General features: G+C 38.4%; 5 protein-coding genes and 1 long non-coding RNA gene across 10 annotated transcripts in view; 3 read left to right on the top strand and 3 right to left on the bottom strand.

Annotated features, from left to right (window-relative positions):
- Positions 1-16,813, bottom strand: part of LOC131333240 (uncharacterized) — an 89,359-nt gene extending 72,546 nt beyond the window's left edge. The window contains exon 1 of the mRNA XM_058367669.1: positions 16,796-16,813. The gene's annotated coding sequence lies outside the window, so the exon portion shown is untranslated. The remainder of the gene's footprint in view (positions 1-16,795) is intronic.
- LOC131333228 (transcription factor EGL1-like) lies at positions 327-5,591 on the top strand. 2 transcript variants are annotated; one of them, XM_058367647.1, is made up of 9 exons: positions 327-503; positions 811-951; positions 1,918-2,175; positions 2,597-2,693; positions 2,860-2,874; positions 3,465-3,521; positions 3,633-4,460; positions 4,684-5,121; positions 5,294-5,591. In XM_058367647.1, the coding sequence occupies exons 2-9, from the start codon at positions 815-817 to the stop codon at positions 5,357-5,359; spliced, it is 1,896 nt and encodes a 631-aa protein (XP_058223630.1). In that variant the 5' UTR covers positions 327-503; positions 811-814; the 3' UTR covers positions 5,360-5,591. The 2 variants fall into 2 exon arrangements, with proteins under 2 accessions (XP_058223630.1, XP_058223631.1); XM_058367648.1 differs by having other exon boundaries at positions 789-951.
- On the bottom strand, positions 7,240-8,891 carry LOC131333236 (gibberellin 20-oxidase-like protein). The gene is made up of 2 exons (XM_058367661.1): positions 8,417-8,891; positions 7,240-8,025 (listed from the first exon to the last, which is right to left on the bottom strand). The coding sequence occupies exons 1-2, from the start codon at positions 8,776-8,778 to the stop codon at positions 7,422-7,424; spliced, it is 966 nt and encodes a 321-aa protein (XP_058223644.1). The 5' UTR covers positions 8,779-8,891; the 3' UTR covers positions 7,240-7,421.
- On the top strand, positions 11,483-15,947 carry LOC131333242 (pentatricopeptide repeat-containing protein At4g19191, mitochondrial-like). The gene is made up of 6 exons (XM_058367671.1): positions 11,483-13,453; positions 14,182-14,286; positions 14,427-14,492; positions 14,584-14,722; positions 15,396-15,531; positions 15,630-15,947. Exons 1-6 carry the CDS (start codon positions 11,557-11,559, stop codon positions 15,783-15,785), a joined length of 2,499 nt encoding a protein of 832 aa, XP_058223654.1. The 5' UTR covers positions 11,483-11,556; the 3' UTR covers positions 15,786-15,947.
- Positions 16,814-18,448: 1,635 nt separating the features above from the next.
- Positions 18,449-24,566, top strand: LOC131334536 (rop guanine nucleotide exchange factor 2-like). Of its 4 annotated transcripts, none has more exons than XR_009202205.1 (9): positions 18,449-18,793; positions 19,082-19,412; positions 19,503-19,634; positions 20,379-20,533; positions 20,635-20,709; positions 20,916-21,215; positions 22,077-22,421; positions 23,044-24,283; positions 24,524-24,566. XR_009202205.1 is itself a non-coding variant. In XM_058369604.1 (8 exons), the coding sequence occupies exons 2-8, from the start codon at positions 19,124-19,126 to the stop codon at positions 23,164-23,166; spliced, it is 1,419 nt and encodes a 472-aa protein (XP_058225587.1). In that variant the 5' UTR covers positions 18,449-18,793; positions 19,082-19,123; the 3' UTR covers positions 23,167-24,299. The 4 variants fall into 4 exon arrangements, 2 of the variants coding, with proteins under 2 accessions (XP_058225587.1, XP_058225588.1); XR_009202206.1 differs by having other exon boundaries at positions 24,518-24,536; XM_058369604.1 differs by lacking the exon at positions 24,524-24,566 and having other exon boundaries at positions 23,044-24,299.
- LOC131334537 (uncharacterized) lies at positions 19,662-22,275 on the bottom strand. Its single transcript, XR_009202207.1, has 3 exons — positions 22,110-22,275; positions 20,868-21,118; positions 19,662-20,413 (listed from the first exon to the last, which is right to left on the bottom strand). It is a non-coding gene; the product is annotated as an uncharacterized LOC131334537 (long non-coding RNA).
- Positions 24,567-24,601: the final 35 nt, after the last annotated feature.

Here is a 24,601-nt window from a genome sequence, read left to right as displayed (position 1 = left end):
GAATCTAAAAAGTAAAAAAATTTGACCGAAATCCAATTTTTTTTTGAATAAAGACGAAAAAATTGGCTTATTGATTTTTTTTCGTCTTTATTCAAAAAAAATTGAATTTCGGTCAAAATTTTTTACTTTTTAAATTCCTCTTGACGTGAAGATGAAATAATCTTCAAAAAAATGACAATAAGCCAAGTGATACGAAAAAAATTTGAATAAAAACAAAAAATAAGCCAAAAATGACTTATTTGTCCGAACTCCCCTATGAGAATTTGACTGTTTGAGGTGAAAAAATTGCTGGAAAAAAAGCGTGAAAGAATTGCCTTTAAGAGCTCCCAAACAAGAGAACTTATTATGCAGCTGATAAATAATAGAATTTGCATTCTGCCATTGCTATCCTCTTCACCCCACCATAAAAAGCAACTGGGTCTTCTTCTTTTCAGCTTCAGAGCTGGATCTGATTGAAGAAATGGATGATTAAGAAGAAACCCATCTCAAAAATAAATCCCAGAGTGAGTTTCTTATGTGCTCTTTTGCTAGATAGTCTCTATCTAATCTACTTTCTTCCCCACAAAACATTGTCTTTCTTTTTCCCCTTTCCCCTTTTTCAATGTGGGTGATGACTTTTTTCTATTCTCAACATCAGATGCTTATGAAAACTCTGATCTTGGTTTTCTATCTTTACCCCAAAAGCTGAACTAAAGCTACTTCAGAAAATCCTAAAGTTCTCCTTTAGAATGGCTTTTATAGTTTTTGTTTTTGCTTTTTTTGACTTACTGAGTAATGGGTTGTTTTAAAATTTGTGACTTGGGTTTTTAGGCTTATGTGTTGGAGAATGGCCAAAGGGGCACAAAACCAGCAAGGGGTGCCAGAAAATCTGAGAAGGCAGCTTGCTGTTGCTGTTAGGAGCGTGCAGTGGAGCTATGGAATTTTCTGGGCAATGTCAACTAAACAAGAAGGGTGTGGTTTACTTGTTTTAGTGCTCTATTTATAGTCTTCTTTGTCCGGTTATGTCATTACACATTCTGTTTCTTTAGTTTCTGTTGCTGGTTTTGCATAAATTTCCAGATCTGGAAAGAGTAAGCTGTAATTAAGCATGCTCATCATAAATGCTTCCCATTCCAAAAAAAAAAAAAGAGATGATTTCCCTGCTCATTTATGGCCTTTTTTTTCCAGCAAATGTTACAATGCTGTTGTGCTGCAGATTATAAATACAATGTTGCTATTCACTTATTATAGGGCTGTTTTTTGATGATAGGAAAAATTGGACCAGGTGAGGTCCACTTGCTTTCATTAGGTTCTTCTTTCTTTTTTTGTGTGTGTGTGTGTGTCTGAAATGCGTTTATTTACCAAAAGGTTTAAAGCCAGGTTAAGTTGCATTCCATAACTAGTTTTGGTTCTTGCTAATCTGAAAATGTAGAAATTAATAACATTTTATATTTATATTGAAATACGTTTATTTACCAAAAGGTTTAAAGCCAAGTTAAGTTGCATTCCCTAACTAGTTTTGGTTCTTTTTTATTTTTTTATTTTTATCGGCACTAGTTTTGGTTCTTGCTAATCTGAAAATGTAGAAATTAATAACATTTTACATTTATATTGCTCCAGAACTGAGATCCTAACTATTAACTGATTCATAGGCAGCATAGCTCAACTGTTTGTCTTGCGTCTGACATGCAATTCCTCTGTCATTTTTCCTTAAAAAAAACCAATTTCTTTGAACAAATGAAGAATGAGATTGAAAGAAAAGTAGCTTCACACGAATCACACCGAACATAGGATAATGCTTTTATAGGAAAATGAACAATTTTCATGTGAAAGCAAACAAACATCTCCTTGGTTAAATGAAAGTACACCTAAATGCCTTATTACGTTGGAGTTCCTCATGCTTACCTGAGAAAATATGTTCCTTGTTATTTTGTTAAGGGTACTGGAATGGGGTGATGGGTACTACAACGGAGAAATAAGGACGAGGAAGACGGTGCCAGCCATGGAACTTAAACCAGATAAAATGGGTTTGCAGAGGAGTGAGCAACTGAAAGAGCTTTACGAGTGTCTCTTAGAGGGTGAGGAAAGTGATCAACAAGCTAATATGCCTTCAGCTGCACTCTCTCCAGATGATCTCACAGATGCAGAGTGGTATTACTTGGTTTGCATGTCTTTTGTGTTCAACCCCGGCCAAGGGTAAACTCTCTTCTGAAAATTCTCTCCTTTCTTTGTGGCTGTGAAACTTATTTCTGCTGAAACTGAACTAAACAGAAACAAGCACTGCAGGAAAGATGAAATATCGTTATAGACTCAGTTTTAGAATTTCTAAGTCTCTGTAAAATCTTGTGTCTACCTCATTTTTTCATATGAAGCGGAAGTATAGTAACTTGCAAATACAATGGTGTAACCAATGAAGGGAGTGGTAGCCCAATGCTAAACACCTTGTACTCCCATGCATAAGACTTAGGTTGAACCCTCACTATCTACAACTAACAACTAACACTTCTTGCCCTTCCACTAAATAAAAAAAATTGGAGTAACTAATCTTTGATCGTTTGGGTGTGTTTCACTCCATGCTATTAAGATGATGATCAGTTTTGACGAAATTGTTGTGTAGTTTGCCAGGAAGGGCTTTAGCAAATGGTCAAGCTATCTGGTTATGCAATGCTCACAGTGCTGATAGCAAAGTGTTTTCTCGCTCTCTTCTAGCCAAGGTCGGTTCTTCCCAGGCTAGGATCTGTTTTAGATTTGGTTCCAATTTCAGCTTGTTTACTTGTGTACGGGATTTAGCTCATTAGACTTTCTACTAGTTAACTAACAGTGATGGTCTAATTTTCTTCCTTTTCCAAATGATTGGACTCGCACCTGCATCGACCTCAGAGTGCATCTATTCAGGTAAACCCCTATTTCTGTTGGTAGTAACACAAGTTTAGAAGCACACACATACACGCGCATGTGCACACAAGTGCACACAAGGACGTTTGTGGCTGCACGTAATCAATCAAACAAGCAGTGAAGAATTTGTTTCTGTTGTGAGCCGTTAATGGATACTCAGTTTTAAGGAAAAGAAATTTCCTTGCGGAGGTATGGTCCTTGTGTTTTGCTGATTGAAGTTGTGGATCCATTTCGTCTCAACGTCTGCTCTGGCTCTGTTCATGAAATTCACTGTAAAAGCTAAAAAAGACACCTCTCTTAAAGTCTGTACTAGAGGAAAAACAAAGCCAAAACTCTATTCCACATGAAAGGATGCATCTTTCTGTGATACACAAACACGATAAGATACTAAAGAAGATCCGTAATAATTGTTATGTCCTCTGGTGGGAGTAAATAGTACTAAGTTAATTTTATTGGCAACTTACATAGTTATAGTCAAATCATAACTATCCGCTAAAACCATTTTTTTTAGTAATTTTACCATGCAAAAGCTTTTCATAAAAGAATCTTATTTCTAGTAGTCTACCACAATGACACTTGATTTATTGCAGACTGTCATCTGTTTTCCCCATTTGGGTGGAGTCATCGAGCTAGGCGTGACGGAGCTGGTAATTTCTGTTCTATTACTGGATTTACCACTTTATGTACTGAAGATGCATCTGATGCTATATGAATTATACCAAAAATCACTATTTCTGCTATATTTTTGTTGTCCTAAGGTATTGGAAGACCCTAGTCTCATTCAGCACATCAAGACTTCGCTACTAGAGTTTTCAAAGCCCGTTTGCTGTGAGGAATCTTCTTCTGGTCCTTCCCACAGAGACGATGATGCAGACTTCATGTATGCCAACGTTGATCATGAGATGGTAAATACAATTTCGTTGGAGAGTTTCTATTCCCCAGCTGAAGATATGGGATTTGATCAGGAGGGACTAAATGACTTAGAAAAAAATACCCAGGATAATTTGACCATGGGTTCTCCTGATGAATGTTCAAATGGGTGTGAACACAATCACCAGACAGAAGACTCCTTCCTCCTTGAAAATGTAAACGATGATTTTAGCAACTGTGTTCAAGTTTCCATGAATTCTAGTGACTGCATATCTCAAGTTGTTGTGAACCAAGAAAAGTTTATTTCTCCTCCCAAGGGCGACAAGAATAAATTGAAAGAACTTCAAGAAGGGAATGATATGAAATTTGGATCCTTGGACATTGGAACTGATGATGACTTGCACTACAAAAGAACTCTATCTGCTGTTCTGATGAGAAATTCGTACCGGTTACTTGATAACCTTTTCTTCCATAGCTGGGATTATAAGTCTAGCTTTGTGAGTTGGAAGAAAGGAGAAATCAGAAATGGCCATAGACCACGGGTGCCACAGCAGATGTTAAAGAAGATCTTAGTTGATGTCCCTCTACTGCATGGTTTCTCACTTAAGTTGAAACAAGAAAGTGATCGGATGAGCGTGCAACATGCTTTGTCAGATGAAGGAATAGAGAATGAGAAGTTTTTGGTCCTCAAATCGATGATTCCTGCTACTACCAAGGTAATTCAAGTTCCATCTATTGCTAATTTTAGTCATTAAAAGTAGATTTTCGAGATTTACACAATTTTCTTGGGGTGATGGAATATTACTTTGAGTCCTCAGCATTTCACATTGTCTGCTGCTAGTCAGAGGTTAAGATATAGAAAAACATGGAAAAACGCACAGCACAAAAGAAGAGGAGAAAAACTGGAAAATGTTAATCTTATTCCTCATGCTTGTGCAGGTTGACAAAGCAACAATCCTTGGTGACACAATAGAATACTTGAAAGAACTTGAGGGAAGGGTAGGAGAACTTGAATCTTGCATCGACTTAGCAGAGCACGAAGCTAGAAGAAAATACCCAGATGAAGTAGAGCAGATATCCGAAAACAATGAAAACAGGGGGATAGGAAATAGCAAGAAGCCTTGGATAAACAAGAGGAAGGCATGCGACATCGATGAAACAGACCCGGAGCTCAGCAGGGTTGTTCCTAAAGACGGGCCACTGTTTGATATGAAAGTAAAGATAAAAGAGCAGGAAGTTCTGATTGAGCTGAGATGCCCTTCGAGGGAATATTTGTTGCTTGACATCATAGATGCTATGAACAATCTCAACTTAGATGCTCACACTGTTCAGTCATCAACCATTGACGGCATTCTCACTGTAACCCTTCAATCTAAGGTCGTCTTCTTTCCTAAATTGTTGCATATTTAGGTCCACCATTTTCGGAAACACTAGAATCACTTTCCTCGTTCATAGTTGTCGTAGCAAGTCATTTTTACCCGGAATTTTGTGCTAAACGTGCACTTCCATCATTTCTGAAACCTTGTGATTCTTTGAAACCTGATTTCAGTTTCGAGGAGCAGCAGTTGCATCAGCACGGATGATCAAACAAGCGCTTTCAACTGTTGCCGGATAGTGTTGAGAAACACAAGATTGCAAATTATTAACTTGTGTCGTAGGATTTGCTTCTAAGCGTTGTGTAATGTGTATCATTGCAGTCCTCTTAGTCTCTCGAGTTTTCCGGTCTCTTAACAAGCACTTCTCATGGTTTCCTTTGTCTAACCCAGGAGCATAAATTTGGTTGTAATTTGGCTACTATCTGCACCCTGTTTCAGCTTCATGTCAATAAAGTACTTCAATTTTCAGCCGGGCTAGTGTTTCAAGTCAATCTGGCTGATAAAGTAGAAATTCTCCGGCAAATGAAGAGAGGTAAATTGTTAAGGGGAGCTAACTAAATCTTTTATGATTGTACTGTTGCTGTCGTGACTTCAGCTCAAACCCATATGAAGTCTCCATTAAATTGAGATGGTAATTAACACCCTGGGATGACGCGAGCTGGTTGTCACCTAGCAACCAGAGGCATCACGAAGTCTTTGGTTTGAGGTTCAACTCCTAACCCCGTGCCATCAATTCTTATGCATGGTCCATTAGTTGAGCCTCCAAGTAGTGGATGGTGTAGTCGGTCCTCTCCTCTAAATTAGTTGATACATTGAGCTAGATATAGAGTTATAAAATGATTTTTGAGATGGTAATTGGAATTGATAACTAGTGCCTAAACCTGTCCTCAAGATTCTGAGCATTAAGCACACCTTTGTAATATTAGCAAGTTTTGGATTCGGGGATCCTGTAGGGCAGCCCTTTTACAGGACCTTCAAGGCGCATCCGGACCGTCCATCTCCATTACGAGTTCAACATTCAATTTGATTTCCCAATAACCAAGTGTAGTTGATTCCCTACTATTTCCCCACTTTTGAATTAATTACTTATCCATTATTTCTGAAATATTTCACCTTTTGGGAGTGGTGTTTGTCTTATAAATTAATCATTAAGTTGGGAATATTTCATCTGGAAAAACTGGTTCAGATATAAACTTTATACTTATTGTGATTTACACTAATTCTTCAAACGCAATAATAGTGTCTTCAAAAAAGAGCACCAACTTTTTATCTTGTCGACCCAAAGCTATCAGCATGTGATTTGTGCTTGAAGTCTCACATCATAGCAGTCTTTGTGCTACCAACACACTAGAATTCTATTAACTTCAACAAGCCATTTGAGTAAAAACTCTAAACAAAAAGGTAGAATTTGGAATTTTGTCCTATAACCTGCAAATATTTGGAGAATGAGAAAAAAAAAAAGAAAAGGTAATCCAAACGTTCCACAAGGACGACTCTGTAGTGAGCAAGTCACTGTAGGAGTGTAGTGATCATCCGGACAATCCGTTTCCCAAATTGATGGTTCAGATTCGTTAACTTTTACTGATAAAAGATGACAAACATATCTTAACCATCGATTTGAGATAAATGGCTGGATTGCACACTATAGGGGGCGTTACAGGGTTGCTCACTCGATTGAAAACTCAAAACAAGAGGCTTTAAAATAAAATTCCTAAAATATGCATGACAGAGAATAATAATGAACTGTAGACATGATTATGGTGGAATTCCAACTGTGCAACATTTTTTTTCCAACCACCAACAGGTAAAAGCTCCCAATCTCAGCTACCACAAATTTCCAGTCTCTTGCTTTCCCCATCTTTCACCCAAACACCAGAAAGCTCGGAACATGTTCACATAATCTTTCAAAGTGCCTTGCGCTCCAGTTCTCCATCTTCGCATCGTGCTCACGCTTTCAGACCTTGTTGTTGCAACTTTTAGTAGTTTAGGATGGGTTTCAAAGACAGCTTTTGCGCTCGTGCTCGCCCCTCTCGCTCCCACACGCGAATTATGAGACTTGGGTTTGGATCATGAACTTCTGACAGAACATGAAAAGCTAAGAAAATTACACAAGGAATAGGCTAAATTTTGTTTCTTCAACTCCTACCATTAGTTATACCTTTTCACAAATCAATAATCCAAACACAACCAAAGTATCACATCAATATGATTCCAAACAACCACAAAAGAGTCTTATTCTACAACACTACATGATTGATAAGAATTTCCTCTACCATGATCAATGACTTATATTTACAAACACTAGATTTGCAGTTTAATCCCAGCGAAATCTCTAACAGTGAAGCCAACTTTCTCAAACTTTCCCTTCTCATCGCTCTCTCTGAATCTCAAATAATCCGCGCAAACAAACGGCTTGTAAGTCCTTGAGTTTCCCTCTCCTACCACTTCATCAGGTGCCAAGATCACCTTCTCATCCTCAAAGCACCAAAAGAAAGCTAGTGAAAAACGGTTCACCGGTTTTCTCAAAACAACTCTGTGTTCTGATGATCTTAACTTCTCATTGCTCCAAGCTTGAAGCAAATCACCAACATTGACCACCAGGGTCCCCTCGCATGGACTGATGTCAATCCAATGGCCCTGATTTGATCTCACCTGAAGCCCACCCATTTCATCTTGATACACAATAGTTACACAACTCATATCAGTATGCATCCCAAGACCCTCAAGCTCTTCTTCCAAACTCTCTGGAGCTGAGTAGTTAATTATCCTCAAATAACCATGGCAGTTTTTGAACACAGAATCATAATACTTTCTTTCAACAGCATCACCCAAGGTCATCAACACAATCTTCACAATTTTCTTAGATAACTCTGTCATTGTGGTCCCGTATTCGTGCAATATTTCACTAACCAAAAAAGAGGAAGAAAGAAAATTGTCAACGAAATTTGAACGGAAACAGATGAAGGCTATGTCTTGCGTTCTTAAAAACAATAGCAACACCCATGTAATCCCCAACCGAGGGGGTAAGGAAGGGGAAGGACTGGAGATAGACCTAACCTTTAGCAATTTATGCACAAAGTGGCTGCTCTCAAAAAGTTTTACTATTGAAATAGCATCCCCCTTATGCCTTCAAAGGTCGAGGAACTCAATGGACATTATGTCACAGTTTTAAGAAGCTAAAAACATAATTGACGAGCTGAAAAAACTTCACTGAAGACGAAAGATTCTGAAGAATTTTTGGCTTAGACATCCTACAAGGAGTTTTATTCAGATGAGTGGACAGACTTTAGTATTACCTGAACTCAGGAATGTGGTTGTCAAAGAGGACATCCGCGGAACTCTGAGCAGAGCCGATGAAGTCCGGTCCAGAAACTCGAAGGCTCTCGAAAAAAGGAGATGCTATGTAATGAGGAGTGTAGGTTTTGATAGACGAGAAAGGACCGAGTTTGATTTTCATCTCATCAGGGAGACTGAAGAGGAACTCTGAAAGTGAGCGTATTTTGTCGTAGAGGTCTTTCGAAATCCCATGATTGGTGATGTGGAAGAAACCCAATTCTTTGCAGGCTTCAGCAAGAGAGGATAAAGAAGATGGCTGCAATGGCTGAGAGATGTCTAACATGGGTAGTTGCATGCATGTCTTGGACACCATTTTATACATACAGCAAAGGCTTGGTTTGTCCGCCCAGGCTGAGGGGGGCTATTAAATAGATGGCTATTCTAGTCTTTGAAAAGGAAAGAAGGATATATTTTTCATGTATGTGAGTCCACTTCTGTAGACTTCAGCTACTAGATTACTCACATATATAGAGATACAACTATCGTTTAAGTGAGCAGGTGATATCAATAAGTACTTGTCCTCCATGAAGTAACTTTGGGGCCACTAGAGAGTTTGTCCGGTTGTTACCTTCAGTGCTCTGGAATTAGTTAAGGTACTCGCAAATTGACCCTGACATCTGGTTATAAATAATAATAATAAAAAAAATACCTACCTGCAATTCCAGTGGCAAATTTATATTCCACTAAGCTATGACTAAATATGGAAGATGACTTCATATACCAACATAAAAGTCTAACAACTAAAGTATCAACTTTGTCCAGTCCAAGTCAAAACATGAACCAACCGGACACCCCGTATCTTGGGCAGCTTCGGTAATTGTCGAGCCCAGAAGAACGTTAATGGAATTAGAATACCCCACAAAAAGGCAGATAAAGGGGGACAAAGAAAACACCATTCTGAAGGGACAAAACTCAATGGCTAACACACTTATTAGACATCTAACAGATACATGCACATTATAACACGCGAAAAACTTTTTCATGGAGTTTTCCGTGAATAGTTGTTAGGGAGGTGAATCTTGAGTGTCCAAAGTGTTTTGGATGGCCCAGATTCTAATGAACTCTATCTCGGAAAAATTTCATTAGAATCCGGACCGTCCAAAGCGGAAACGGACGACCGAGATCGTGCAGCTCCGTTAAACTATTTACAGCGCCTCTGTGAAGAAGTCTATCTCTTATGACACAACCTTTTAATCGCGATGATAATATTATCGCTTCTAAAGTTTCATCATCACAAGTGGTCCAGAATTTGGATTATGTAATTTGGTAAGGAATGAAGAGAAAGTTACAAAATAGATATATTTTGATTGGCTCCTCCGATTTGTAGAGAAATGACTCCTTTTTTTTTTAATCTTGCCATGTCTCACAACGCAAAGGGGCTTCAAGAAAATGGCCGAAAAAGATTTTGACGAGAAAAGGCATAATAAAGGCACCTGTTTTGGATGTGATGAGAAGTACTTTAGGGGCCATGCGTGCGGAAGAAGAAGAAAACTCTTCTTTGTACAGCAATTGTGGAAGCAGAGGAGAGAACGAGTCTGTTGATCACTGGTTTGGGGAAGAAGAGGACCAGGCTGCTAAACGCTAGAACATGCCCGCGCTCGAGTTCGTGTTCGTGTTTAAGAGCTGATTTTGTATTTAAACACATTTATTGAACCTAGTTAAAATTTGAGAATTGATTTTTTCACTCATTTTTTTTTTGTTAATGTCACCTCTCTTTGTGTCTTTATTTGATTTATTTTGTGAGAAACGATAAGTGACATTAAAAAAAAAAAAAAGAGCGGCAAAATCACTCCGCTAAAATTTCTCCAAAAGAACCCATCACTCAGCTTTTTCTCAACTTGCAATATATGAAAAATTCAAAGTTATTTGTATTTTTTTCTTTCTTTTGTTTTTCTTCTCAAGAGTTTAGTTTTGTCTTTGTACGAATATTTGTTTACTGATCGGGTTCTTTCAAAGACGATGTTGCTTCACAATGATATTCGTGCCAACAGTGCCGATACCATACATGATATTTTTGGCGGGACAACTCGTGGAGGCTTGTTAGATATGTAGTTTTTAAAAGTTCATTGGTGTGTTCATACTTGATCTTGGTTGAAGTTCATTTGATTGTCTTTTATCCTTGGCTAACGCTTTATTTCTTTTGAGACTACTAATTGAATTTACGGCAAATCGCGAGTACCGCCTTTTGGGTCAGGCTCAACATTTGAGTCGGTGTGAAAGACATCAACTACCTTGTGTTTTTCTCATTTACAATAGTTAGATGATTAGTTTGACATTGTCCCAAGATTTTTATAATGAAATCCGTTACGTAAGTGTAGCTATTACTAATATAATCTTCTCAATTTAAAAAAGAAGAAGAAGAGATCGGCTCGTGTTGATTAAAGTGGATTTTGAAATTGGGGGCGACTATTCGCAGTCCCGTATTTTTTCCTTTAGCCCATTACATTTCGGTAAATAGTTGTTGAAAATCATACATAACATTTCGGTAAATAGCTGTTGAAAACAAGATTATATTTCGGTAACTACAAGTCGAAAATATGTTCAACTTTCGATAAACAACTGCTGAATATACATTTTCGGTAAATAGCTGTTAAAAAAAATATTATATTTCGGTAATTGTATACTGAAAATGTATCTTAATTTCGGTAATTAACTATCGAGTGTAATTGAAAATTTTTAACGGGTTAAAAAAAAAATACGGGATTGCGAATAATCCCCTTTGAAATCGGCTTCTGTCGTAAGAAAAAAGGGAAATTTGCACTTTGACGGATTTGCTATGACACCCCTGTACTCCAATTTTTAAGCACTTTTTTACACATAAAATACATGGGTGTAAATTGTAATAAGTGCCTTAAAATAAAAATGGAGTAAAACTGTAAAAGGACTGTATTTGGAAATCCATCATAGTACAAGGGGTAAAAGTGAAAATTTCCCCAAACAAAACTACTGTAGCTCATATTATTGGTTTAGGTTTCGTCTTACCTTATTTGAATTACGGCGGGACTTGCAAAATTCTCTCTCTCTCTCTCTCTCTCTCTCTCTCTCTCTCTCTCTCTCATGAGCTTTCTCTGTCGTCTATCCTCTTCCTCTATATAAATAGATGTGGCCTCTTGACATTCGGAACGCATACAACCTGTTCGAAGAAATAACCCGAAGGTGCCATTTTCTGCGTAACTCTGTACATTGTTTATCAAACATTGCATCGAATCAAACCCATTCCAACGAATACCCAATTCGATTTTCTAATGAAAATGAAACTGTTATATCTTGGACCTCAAAAATCTCAACTTTAGTGAGGAGAGAGAAGCCCCGAGAGGCCATTGGGTTGTTCAAATCCATGCTTGTAAACAATCAAAGGCCAAATTACGTGACTATTTTGAGCGTCACACGGGCCGTTGGTGATTTGGGTTCTGAAAATATGACCCAGGCAATTCATGGGTTGTTGTTAAAATTGGGGTTTGAATCAGAAATTCCGGTCGTAACTGCCCTTCTAGGTGTTTACTCTATGTGGGACGTTGAAGTTGTATGGAAGCTGTTTGATCAAATACCCAAGAGAGATATGGTTTTGTGGAATGCAATGGTTTCAGTATGCGCCAGGAGCGGGCAATACAGAGAGGCGTTTGAGATTTTTAGGGAAATGCAGTACGATGGTGTCAAACCAAGCGATGCCAGCATTGTAAGCATACTACCTGCTTGTGCTGCTCTTGCTAATTTGTCCTTGGGCAGACAGGTACATGGTTTCTCTGTGAAATGTGTCTGTTATCCTTATACAAATGTTCAAAACTCACTTGTAGATATGTATGCAAAATGTGGGAAACTTGAGACCTCCATTCAAGTGTTCAATAGAATTGAAAAGAAGGATCTTGTTTCTTGGAGGACTATGCTTCATGGGTGTATCACCAATGATTGCCCACTAACAGCACTGAAAATGGTATCTAGGATGCGATCTAGTTGCTTTAGACCAGATGAACTTGTTATCCTAGATGCAATTGGAGCCTCTGCTCAAGAAGAAAAACTTTGTTTTGGTCTTGGATTTCACGGTTATATCGTGAAAAGTGGTTTCTTGGATTTTGTTTCGGTTGTGACTGCACTTCTCCAAATGTATGCGAAGTTTGGAGAGTTTGGTTCAGCTGGGGTTTTATTTTATCATATCAATCAGAAAGATCTTATTGCTTGGAGTGCCATGATATCGGCATATGCGCAGGGTGGACATCCTTTGAATGCTTTAGACACTTTTAAAAAGATGCAATCAACAAATGAGAAGCCTAATGAGATCACTTTAGTCAGTGTATTACAAGCTTGCTCTTCTTTGGGAGTTCAAGAACTTGCGGAGAGCATCCATGCACATGTGACTAAAGCTGGCTACTGTTCCAACACAATACTAATACCAGCATTAATTGATATATATTGCAAATTCGGAAGGATAAGGCAAGGAAAGGCTCTTTTTGATGAAATTCGTATCAAAGATCTTGTATGTTGGAGCTCAATGATCAACGGTTATGCGATAAATGGGTGCGGTATCGAGGCTCTGGAGACTTTTTCAAAAATGTTGAGCTTTGGGTTAAAGCCCAATGAAATTGTTTTTATTTCTCTTCTATCTGCTTGCAGTCATTGTGGGCTGGAAAATGAAGGCTGGAAATGGTTTTATGCAATGGAAAGGATATACGGTATTGCTCCAAAACTTGCACACTATGCTTGCATGGTGGATCTGCTTAGTCGTCAAGGACATGTGGAAGAAGCCCTTGAATTTGTGAAAGGTATGCCTATTGAGCCTGATAAAAGAATTTGGGGTGCTCTACTTGCTGGTTGTAGATCAATTCGTGGCTCTATCGAGGTAGCAGAATTTGTGGTGGAACAGCTCATCGGCTTGGGCCCAGAAAGTACTAGTTGTTATGTGGTATTGTCAAACTTGTATGCAGAGCAGTGTAGATGGCAAGATGTGGAGAGGTTGCGGGATTTGGTAGACAAGAAGGGATTGAGGAAGGAAATAGGCTATAGCATTGTTGAAGCCAATTCATAGGATGTATACTGTGAGGTTTCTTCTATTTTTTTCTTTAACTATCTGTAGAATGCTCGAAATAAGTTGCTGGATATATCTCTTACTCAGAGATCATGCATCTATTTTCAACCTTCTTCTATGAGCTTTCTTTTCAAAGCAGATCTACTTGGTTTTGAATGTACTTTTTTTTCCCGATAAGTAATAATATTTTATTAAAGAAGCATCAAGGGGATGCAGCCCATGTACAAAAAGAAAGTGAGGAATAAACAATGAAAAAGCCCTATACCCCCTCTATGCGCCAAAAATGTCTAACATACCAAAGATTTGACTCAGAAGGATTACGTACCCTCCCTCGACTCCCAACTAAACATTGTAGTAATCAAAAGACTCTTCATTTTGAACAAAGGCCTAGTTGGTTTTGAGCGTATATCACACTATATACCTTAGGAAGATTTTTTGGAATCTCTCACTGACGTGTATTTATCCTTTCTCCACCTTAATGAGAACTTGAGATGTTCTCCCTCTCTCTCTGAAATGTAAATCAGCATTTTACATATTTATTGTTGGTGGAGTTACATTTTGTAGTTTCTTAAGTAGAGGATTTATTGCTCATTGAAAGCGGTACTCTATGCTCCTTGTTTATATCCTCCATTAATGCGTATTTCACCAAGGTAACTTTGCAGATCCCTGTTACTATTAGTTTCTTCATTTCAATAAATTTTAGAGATCTTTTCCATATAAGCTTTGATTTATGTACTGTTGTCATGAAAGAAGGAATACTTGAAGTACTACTTGTCAGTGCAAAAGGCATTAGAAACACCAATGTTATTGGTACTCTCTCTCTAAGCAAAGAGGCCATGTCTATATAACTAATTCACATGGATTATAGAAGCAATGACTGATATTTGCCTTTTCTTTGGTGCTATTTTAAGCTTAGTAATTGTTTGAACTCAAAAACTCGTGTTTAACAGGGAGATCAGCATATTATGTGGTCATTGAATGTGGTGCTCAAGTGGAAAGAACCAAAACTTCAACAGGTCCAGTCCTTGTTGATCTTTTTTATTCATCTTCCTCGTTCTCAATACTTGTATCCTTTGACAAACCTAGTAACAGAATACATTGGTGCAGGCAATCACAAAGAAATATGCTGGAACGAAAAGTTTGCATTTGAATTTCCCTCTTCCGAATGGGAAAACTTGACTCACCTCAAATTTAAAATCATGGCTGAGGAATGTTTGTTTGAAGGTGGATTTGTTGGTGAAACCATGTGAGCAGTTCTAACTCAAAAACATTATTCTTTTTCAGTTTTCTTTGTTAATTACAAGCTATGTAATGCTTTCGTAGGCTTATCAAACAAAATTTTTGGACTTTCAGCGAGGAAAAGTATCACAGATTCACAAATATTCTAGTGCTTCTTTTATCTCAAACCCAGAAAGGAACTTACTCTCTCAAACCATATTCTCCCAGTAATACTGATCACACTTACTTAAAGACAAAGGGTTTATTTCTGCATTAAATTTGTGTGTGAACTTACTCTCTCAAACCATATTCTCCCAGTAATACTGATCACACTTACTTAAAGACAAATGGTTTATTTCTGCATTAAATTTGTGTTTTCTTGTCATTTTTCATTTGAAATATTGTGAATGGATGATAACGCACATACTTTCTCATTAGAAAATCTTGTGAAGGACTGAATATGTTTTAGAGGAACCATTTTCTCCCTCAATTTGTGTAGTACAATAGATCAAGCTCCATGTGATGATTATGAACAATGTGATTTGAAGCTTGGGAAGCTTTTAGCGAATGTGTTTGATGAAATACTGGAAGTAGTGGCTACAATATCTCCCCATTTTGTATACATGTAAAATAATTGTCATTTCTGTTCCCCAGATTCTTGGGATTTTCGCGATATTGGCAATTAACTAATGGTGTTTCAGAATTTATCTCCAAGGAATAATCATGGAGGGAAATGACAATGGATTTTTAGAAGTAAGACCAGCTCCGTACAATGTTGTGCTAGAAGATGACACTTACAAAGGAGAGATCAAGATCGGGATCAAATTCTTTCCTAATGTAAGAATGCTTAAACACGAAACATAATGTTTGTTTCTGTTATGATTTTGCTTCAAAGCTTTAGAACAAGAAGTAAGTACATGACCATATTTCTGCAGAAAGCAACGTATACGGACAGAGGAATACATGTCAAAGAGGAACCGGAATCAAGACAATCGATATGTAGAACCATCATGAATCTCGTTAGAATCCCATGGGGGAGGTTCTTGTTTTTCTATAATCGTAATTGTGAAGACAAGCAAAAGCAAGTTTAGGAGGCAACTGGGTTGTAATAATTTTTTCCCGAATCGGCAACTGGGTTGTAATATTAGTTGTGTCTGTGGCCTTGTAATATTAGTACTTCAGACATTTCGGACTCAAATATTGACATGGGTGTTTACTTGCATGCTTTCACATCACATCATAATGACATAAGACTACATATCAACAGTTTAGATTCAAGTTTGATCGAGATTTGATCACCATATCTAAAAGCAAAGTAGTTTCACTTTAGTTTTCAACAGTTTTTTGCCAGCATAAGTAACCAAACTACCATGAAGATAGAAGTTCTCCGTGCCAGGACACTGCTGTCGGACCTTGGATTTTGCGGTCTAAGAGAATTATGGCTTTTGGCGATGCCGATTAGATGTCTGTGACCCTACATCAGTTAAGCATCCCGGCAATCGGAAAAGGAAGAAGATGGACAGCGTCAAAGCTGGTGGTTCTAGTGACAAGGCTAAGTGGGAAAGGGTTATTGAAGACAGCTACGGTGGCCCTCATACTTTTCGTATCCCTCAACGCCGTGTTTTATCTTGATTAATCTCGATCTCTTATTCCTTATCTTTGTTTTGCAGGTATTGTTGTTCGTGTGTACAGCGTTGAGGGCATGCTTGCGTTATTCTCATGGATTTTGTGGGGGTGTTTCAATTGGCCTTGTTTAGTCATTCGATTTTGTTGGGTCTTGTTTTGTTTTGCCGAGTTGGTTGTGCCGTTTGTATGGTTTGTATTAGTTTGGTTGTATTGTTTCTTTGCTATCTATGATATGATAAATCAATTAAAATTAGGCAAAGTATATAAGTCCCACAAACATTTTCCTTAAAAAAATGGTTGGCCTTGTGAGATATGGAAGTCAATGCCTATAATTCTATGTCATCCATCCACCCACCCATGACACCTCCGGGGGAAATGGAAAGAAGTCAAAGAACAAAGAGAGGGTCAGATCAGCACAGGATCCATTTAATGGCATGCACGTCTCTGCAGAAAAATTCCAACAACATAAACAAACCAATCTGGAACCCCCATTTTTATTCTCTTTTAATTATTTTTAACTTCCTCGCAAAATTCGAGTTAATTTTTAGTTTATCCGTAAGCTTAACCCCCGACAGAGTTAACTACCACACTCTCCTATTTTATTATTGGGGATTTTCTTCCCACACCACAACGTGCAATTTGCATACCCATATTGCAATGATTACAAAGGGCCATAAATGAGCCAAGTTGAGCTCGAGCTTGGCTCGTTTGCTAAACGAGCCAAGAACTTTGAGCCTTAATGAGGTAAACTTAGTTATTTATTTAACGAGTCTCTTTGATTGAGCCGAGCCTACCTTTACAAGCCGAGCTTTTGTCAAATAAACCGAACCGAACTCGTGAGCTGCTTAGTTCGTTTTCCGCCTTTTACAATCCTTGGGTTTTCCCTTTTTCTACCACGTACCAGTACCAATACCAACACAAATTCAATAGAAATTTAAAAAAAAATGTTTTTCCCTGTACTACTTTTATTGAAAGGAATCTTGGATATGTGTAGGCTTCCAACCATGCAATTATCAGGACGACGTAGTATTAAAAGTTTCCTAAAGTTAACAATTAATTCACCTTTTCAGGTTTCATAATTCACACACATTTTGAGGTTTCAGCCGATATCCTGCCATATCAGTGTGGAATTTTCTTTGGAGCATTGTTCTCTTCACATAGTGAAATCGTCTCTCGTTCGCTTACCCGTAGAGTAGATTTATAGCCGTAAGCTGAACCACGTATATCTTGGTCTCTCCTGATTCGTTTTCTTTGTTTGATTTGGTTTCTCCGTTTGTTTTTCGAATATGTTTGGTTTGTTGTTTTTCCAATATCATGACCATCAATAATCTTCGGGTTGCGGTTGGGTCCTTCGGAAGTCCGCCGCACAACAGAATCGAGCGAATGAGACAGCTCAATTTGTTGAAAACATGTATATCACCTTGGTTGGTAGTAAGTAATACTCACTAGTAAATTCTTTAATCTCCCAAGTTGTTTGGTAATAATATATAGAAGATGAGTTGAATTGTCATCGGCTTCTTGCCACCGTGACCGTAAGTGGTCCAAGTTCCAACTCTGCAGTAGGTACGGCTCCATTATTCACGCCCAAAGAAAACTTGCCACGCTTGGTTTGCCACCTCCTACTTTTTTAATTCCCTCGTTGGAGGAGAGTCAGTGACTCAGTATCTCGCTACGCTGCCAAGCACCCTCCGCCAAACGGGGAGTTCAGCGGCATCCGACCGTTTATCTCGGCACAGACGATTTGAATTAAATCTAAGCACATACAGATTTTAATTGTCCGTTGCTTGATTTAAGATCCAAGCCGTCAATTTTCGAAATGAACCATCGAATCAAAACTATTTCCAAGTACATCCGCTTGGCAGCATCTCCCAATCTCTCTCGCTCTCTACCTTTTTAAAACGAGAAAACAACAAACATCAATCTACACTACATGGACTTGGGAATTATTGTTCTGACCTTGATGGAATTAAGCATCCCCCCGTACATGCACATCGAAGTAGGTGAAAGTCTCTATTAAATAAATAAATATAAAGAAATTAAATTTTTGGGTTTACCATACGACGAACATTATTCCAATCCCTCCACTTCATTTCCAACTTATATATACTTTTATGCCATATGGTATTCTCAAGCCAAAATCACTAACCCGCCAACTTCAAAAGCTTCAACCCATTTTTTTTCAAAATCTCTCCTTTTTCTTGTTTCCTCTAGCTTCTATGGCAAGTTACACCCCTTTTAGCAACTGGGTTTCGCTTGTTTGAATCTGAACCGACCGATTTTCGATCGGAGGGCCGGAATTCCTTCTCCCCCATGAACATGATCGTGATGATGTGGGTTTGTTAAAATAAAGTTTGCTTCTTTTGGAAAGAAAGAGAAAAAGAGACTTGAGGGTTAATTGGAGGGAACAGTTTCAAACGGTTCTCAGTCTTTTTAGCCAACTTCCCATGCTGAAATTCAAATCTTTATATTAAAGGTAAGAACATAAATTATTGTTGACCGTTGCTTTTCTATTAACCGTTGGCTTCAAAATTTTCAAATTTCGGTTTATTCCCCTTCAAGATTTCCCAAGAACTGCTTTAGAATTTTACACTTTGCTGCAGATCCCAGTAGAGAGAATTACTATTAAAATTTTGCAGATAACAATGACATGTGATAGACCCTTTTTACTTTTTCCTCGTAAAGATCTGTAATGCCATTATTTCTTTTTCTTTCGAACGTATTCTAATCTTTTGTGATACATTTTTCCCTCATTTATATGCAGATTTGAGTAGAAAATCCCATTCTTTGCAGAGAAAGGCTCAAAATGGACAGTTCTTCGACTTCTGACGAGAATTCTCATCTGGGTTATCAATCTTCGCTTTCTTCGACTGATCAAACTGATCATTCACCCACCAGAACCACCCTTTATTCGGTGTTGAGTACAGATTCTTTCACTTACTATCGAACAAATTCAGAGATTTCGTGTTTTTCAGAGCTCACCACAGAGGAAAGTAGCTACCCGGAAACTCCCTCCCTTGCTTGGCTGCTGACAAAATCTCCCAAACTTGACAGGAGAGGCCTTGCGCATGTTGATTACGATTCGGTGGATTTAGGTTAGTGTTTTCTTTTTTTCTTTTGCGTGTAACATCTGTTTGTTTCAATGGATGTGAAGGAAATACTGAACTGTACTTCAATCTGCGCAGGCGACAAAACCATAGAACTGGAAACGATGAAGGAAAGATTCTCCAAGCTTTTGTTGGGTGAAGACATGTCTGGAAGTGGGAAAGGCGTTTGCACGGCCGTGGCGATTTCCAATGCTATGACCAACCTCTATGGTATGTTTTTTCGTACTGTTGCATGGTAACGTTCTCAGTTTTCGGCTTTCTGTTCACAAAAAAGGTTGGAATCAAGTTTTCATCTTTCTGTTGAAAACAGAAACAAATGACTTGCATGTTTGGTTGATATGCTCAAGAACTTCTTGTGAAATCAGAACAAGTGAGGGAGTGGCTAGAAGGGTTGCCGGTGGAGGTGGGGAGAGTTACCGGAGGTGGTGGCGGTGGCTTGGTAATGGTGGGAGGGAGGAGAAAATGAAACTTGTTTGAAAACAAGCAAAACCACCTTGGCTTTTGCCTTTTGTTTCTACAATGTTTGAAGACGGTTCTCACTTTTTTCTGGGCAACTGTTACCGACAACCACATCAAAACACTAAACAAACATGCTTTCCTTTTCAGTGTTTGTAACTCTGACAAAAAAAAAAAAAGAATAGAAAACAGGAGACAAAAACTTTACCAACCCTTCTTTTTTTTTTTGGTTCGACGGCGGGGAGAGTCTGAGCCGGCTTATGCACCCCTCACAAATCCCCTCCCCGGCCGGTCACTCCCGGCTGGTCAAAAGCAGACCATCCATGCCGGAAATAGGGAATCTGACCCCAAGAATTGAACCCTAATCAATTGCGTGGAGAGCAAATCCACCAACCAACCGGACTAACCCCGGACCCAAACTTTACCAAACCTGCTGTTAGTGTTTTTCTTTTCTGTTTTCATTTCTCTCTTATTTTCTACTCGTACCATGTATTGCAGCTTCTGTATTTGGCAATCATCTGAGACTAGAACCCCTGCATCCAGAAAAAAAGTTGATGTGGAGGAGAGAAATGAATTGCCTTCTATCCGTATGCGATTACATCGTAGAACTTGTTCCTAAATCAAAAGATTTGCATGATGGAACAACCCTTGAGGTAAAAACTTGATTCATCTTTTCATCAGATTCACATAGATTTCTGCAGAATTCTCTAAAAATAAGCCTGTTTTAATGTAATGCATCATTTGTTAAGTTCAGGTGATGGCAGGCATGCCGAGATCGGATATTTACATCAACCTCCCTGCCTTGAGAAAACTTGACACAATGCTTCTTGTAAGACAAGCACCTTTGCTTTGGTTTTTGTTTCAAACAGTGTTGCAAATTTCTGGAAAACACAGATATTTGGTCGACGAACTTTTGCCAAAACCTGGGAACAACCTAAATTTTCAAAAAGCACCAATGATGGTTTCAATTTCTTCGACTACAGTTACCTCAAAGAAAAGTGGAAACAATGGGTGTTTCTGAAATGTGTTTGGCAGGAGATACTGGAGGGTTTCCAGGAGACGGAGTTTTGGTACGTAGAGCAAGGGAGCATGTCGGGAAACTCATCGAGACCTGGCTCATTCAGGAGGATTGTTCAGCCGCTTCAGCGTCAGGAGGAGAAGTGGTGGCTGCCGGTTCCATGTGTTCCCTCCGGAGGCCTGTCTGAGAAGTCGAGGAAGGACTTGCGACATAAACGCGACTGTGCGAAACAAATCCAAAAAGCAGCAATGGCCATCAATGGTTCTGTTCTAGCAGAGATGGAAATTCCTGATACATATTTGGCATCACTTCCTAAGGTAAGTCCACCATGCTGATTGTACAAAACAATTTCCTTTCTGAATTCCAACTTTTTGTTTTGATCCGTCTGAATTCCAACCTTGTTTTCAATATTTTGAAACAGAATTCTGAAAAAAAAACGATTTTCAGAAACATCAGATGGTGTATTATGAATAGAGAGTTTCACTGGTCCTATGACTTTTCAAACATGATTTTTCACAAAAAAAATGGAAAAAATCTGAAAACAATACATTTTTTCAAACCTTCCATTCCTGGTTTGTTTAGTGCTTTCTGTATCCAGTTTCTTTGGAAACCACAGATAATTTGATTCGCAAAGTATTTCTGTAACAAAAGTGCTACACACACAACGGTTGTGTAAAACACAACACACAACCAATCTCTAGCCGTCTATTGTTGTAATAAATTGTCAAGATTCGCTCAAACTCTTCCCCATAAAAATTAATCTTTTCCTTTGAAGAGTTTTTATAAAATCTAGACCGTTCAAATACATCTGGACGATCAGAATTACATACAGAACCAACACAACGATTGTGCAAGTAGCATTTTTGTTTCTCTCTGTAAACAAACTACTTTTCAGAAACATCAAAACGATGTTTTCGAATTCTCAAATACCATTTTCACAAAAGCAGCAAACGATCACAGAAAATGAAAACGAACAAAACGAAGAGATCGAATATCATGCAAAAGCTAAGTCCAAGCAGAAGAATTGCTATATCATATGTGTATATCAGATTAGCATGTCCATATAAGCTTTATTGAACTATAAAATGAATGTAGAGCTTTCTAGCATCAAGAGATTTTCCTGGAATCATGATCGAGTTTCTAACTCCTAATTCCACTTCAAATTATTTTTTTTTCAGAGTGGAAAAGCAAGTGTAGGAGAAACGATATACCGCTATATCAACACCGCAGACAAATTCTCCCCCAACCATCTACTTGACCATCTGAACATAAGCTCTGAACTTGAAGCGCTTGAGCTAGCAGATAAAGTGGAAGCGTCCATATACACTTGGAGGCGAAAAGCATGTGTGAGCCAATCGAAATCATCATGGGAGTTGGTGAAGGATTTCATGTCGGAGGTCGACCGAACCGACAAGAATCAGGTGTTAGCAGAGAGAGCTGAGGTCTTGTTGTATTGCTTGAAGCAGAGGTACCCTGAACTTTCACAGACTAGTTTGGACACTTCCAAGATTCAGTACAATAGGGTAAGTATATAGCTTTATCTGCCCGCATTCATATGAATCAATGGGCATTCTGTCATGCCCATTCTACTTAAATTTAGCTTCTGTGAATGAGCTGAGTAGTGAGTTGTTCAAGCTTGACTTGAAAACTTGATGAGCTTCATTATCAATTCAAACTTGACTTGATCATCATTTGAGCGGATTGTAAACGAGCTTTAATCGAGCCAAATTTGGCTGATCTCACAGAATCCACAAGGTTCAACGTTGTGTTGAGGCTTGACTTGTTTAGAAACATAGCTATCTCGAATGAGGTTTTAGTAAGCCAAAAATGAGTCAAGCTCGGGTAGGTTGGCTTTTTATGGCCCTAATTCTATGAGATTTTTCCATAGATTGAATCGATAAACCCTATGACTGAGTTTGGTTATAGAATTTAAGTGGTAAAAGATAGTCAAATATCCAAGTATTTTCTCTTCTCCCATTCATACCTTCACAGCCTCCCTCTCCCTCCTGCCACCGTCAAGTACAAGATCCAAACACAACCTTAGTATGTTGACATAGACAACCAAGTGCAGGCATGGATACCTGCAAAGTTTCTGGGAATTTGACATGGAAAAGGGTAGTAATGGAAATTTGTTGAAATTTGCAGGATGTGGGACAAGCTATCCTAGAGAGCTACTCAAGGGTGTTGGAAGGACTGGCATTCAACACTGTTGCTTGGATTGAAGATGTGCTATTTGTAGATAAATCCACAAAGGCCCAAGATCCATAGAAACTACCACAAAGAAGATCTATAACTACTCGAAGAGTGTTGCTCACATGCATTACCTCAATGATTTTCTGCAACAGAAGCTGACTCTACAGAGTTCAAAACCCTAATCCAAGAACCTAATATGGCCTGTTTTCTTGCATGCCCTAGAAGCCAAAATTGTCAAGTGTAATTTGAGATACATTACATAGATCCAGAACTTTTTAAGCATATGAGTTGATTTATATGTGTATGCACTTATGTAGATATAGTGAGACAATCTCTATACCCTCACAATCTGTTTCGACAATTCTATGACAGTTCAATTCATAACATGAATTATTTTTCTTTCTTACCAGTCTTTCCTAAGAATTTTTGATAACTCAAGTGTTGGGGCCAGTTTACATCGCACCTTAACTAATCCTGGGGACCAATGAGGAGTTCGGGCCAGTTTATGTGTACCTCGACTAATTCTGAGAACTGCTTTGCTCTGTAAGGATTGGCCCTAAAAGAGTTGATAGCACTTGAGAGGTTTCGAACCAAATAAAGAACTACTATTTTCCCTGTCTTCTCTCAGAATTATAGTTGAAGAACAATTTTCCCAACAAAAAAAAGTTTTCAAATTAAAATGGGTGAAGCCAACATTAGCATCACAAATCAAGTCCAAGATGTTCAACATCTTACATCTTCAATCCAAATTACAAACTAATAACTCTACAAACATGACACAAAGATAGTGATAATTTACAAAACATAAAGGCCGCAAATTTAACGGAGTAAATAAGAATTCACATCCTGATAACTATAATTCTGGATCCGTACCTGAATTTAAGCCTAGAGGGGGAATCAAAAGACCGCAATTACACATCAGTTAAAGAAACACGCCCAATGTTAAAGGGTCCTATGGGTTTCTTTGGAGCAGTAGAATTTGGAGAAGAGGATTTGAATGCATCAACTACTGAGTTGCACTTAGTCCTCTCCCCTTTGTTTTCCTCCAAACACTTCCTTAGAGCTTCAGCGACATTTTCTCCACCCACAGCGTTATTTTTAGGATTGTTATTAATCTTCTTTTTGCTGCCACAATCACCACCACCACTCTCTCTCTTATCTTCATCCATTGGTCAAAACCCAGAAAAATTCTGTGAAAAAAATTCAGACTTGAAACAAAGAAAGAGACAATTGTAAGAATTTGAAGGCCAACTTGCAACAATACCCACAAAAGAAAAACAAAAAGATTCATAAACTTACCCTGCAAAATAGAGATCAGAATTGGATCAAAGAAAGAGATAATTGGGACAATTCGAAGGGAAACTAAAGATAGATACGGAAAAAGGGATTCACATGAACTTACTGTTTGAGAGAGAGAGAGAGAGAGAGAGAGAGAGAGAGAGAGAGCAGCAGCAGCAGCAGCAGCAGCAGCAGCAGCGGCAATTCCAGATTCCAAAGCTTTAGAAGCCTT

This window comes from Rhododendron vialii, chromosome 7a, assembly GCF_030253575.1.
Source record: "Rhododendron vialii isolate Sample 1 chromosome 7a, ASM3025357v1".
In the NCBI taxonomy this organism is placed as follows: Eukaryota; Viridiplantae; Streptophyta; class Magnoliopsida; order Ericales; family Ericaceae; genus Rhododendron; species Rhododendron vialii.
This window is presented reverse-complemented; position numbering and strand designations above follow the sequence as displayed.

Bases quoted from the DNA above. Each gene is read 5' to 3' on its own strand.
- LOC131333228 (XM_058367647.1), top strand. From the start codon at position 815: ATGTGTTGGAGAATGGCCAAAGGGGCACAAAACCAGCAAGGGGTGCCA. The intron at 952-1,917 runs GTGTGGTTTACT...TATTTTGTTAAG, and splicing joins ATGTCAACTAAACAAGAAGG to GGTACTGGAATGGGGTGATG. The intron at 5,122-5,293 runs GTCGTCTTCTTT...ACCTGATTTCAG, and splicing joins CTGTAACCCTTCAATCTAAG to TTTCGAGGAGCAGCAGTTGC.
- LOC131333242 (XM_058367671.1), top strand. From the start codon at position 11,557: ATGTGGCCTCTTGACATTCGGAACGCATACAACCTGTTCGAAGAAATA. The intron at 14,723-15,395 runs GTGAGCAGTTCT...ATGGTGTTTCAG, and splicing joins GGATTTGTTGGTGAAACCAT to AATTTATCTCCAAGGAATAA. The intron at 15,532-15,629 runs GTAAGAATGCTT...ATATTTCTGCAG, and splicing joins GGATCAAATTCTTTCCTAAT to AAAGCAACGTATACGGACAG.
- LOC131334536 (XM_058369604.1), top strand. From the start codon at position 19,124: ATGGACAGTTCTTCGACTTCTGACGAGAATTCTCATCTGGGTTATCAA. The intron at 20,534-20,634 runs GTAAAAACTTGA...TGTTAAGTTCAG, and splicing joins ATGATGGAACAACCCTTGAG to GTGATGGCAGGCATGCCGAG. The intron at 21,216-22,076 runs GTAAGTCCACCA...TTTTTTTTTCAG, and splicing joins ATTTGGCATCACTTCCTAAG to AGTGGAAAAGCAAGTGTAGG.
- LOC131333236 (XM_058367661.1), bottom strand. From the start codon at position 8,778: ATGTATAAAATGGTGTCCAAGACATGCATGCAACTACCCATGTTAGAC. The intron at 8,026-8,416 runs GTAATACTAAAG...TTTTTTGGTTAG, and splicing joins AACCACATTCCTGAGTTCAG to TGAAATATTGCACGAATACG.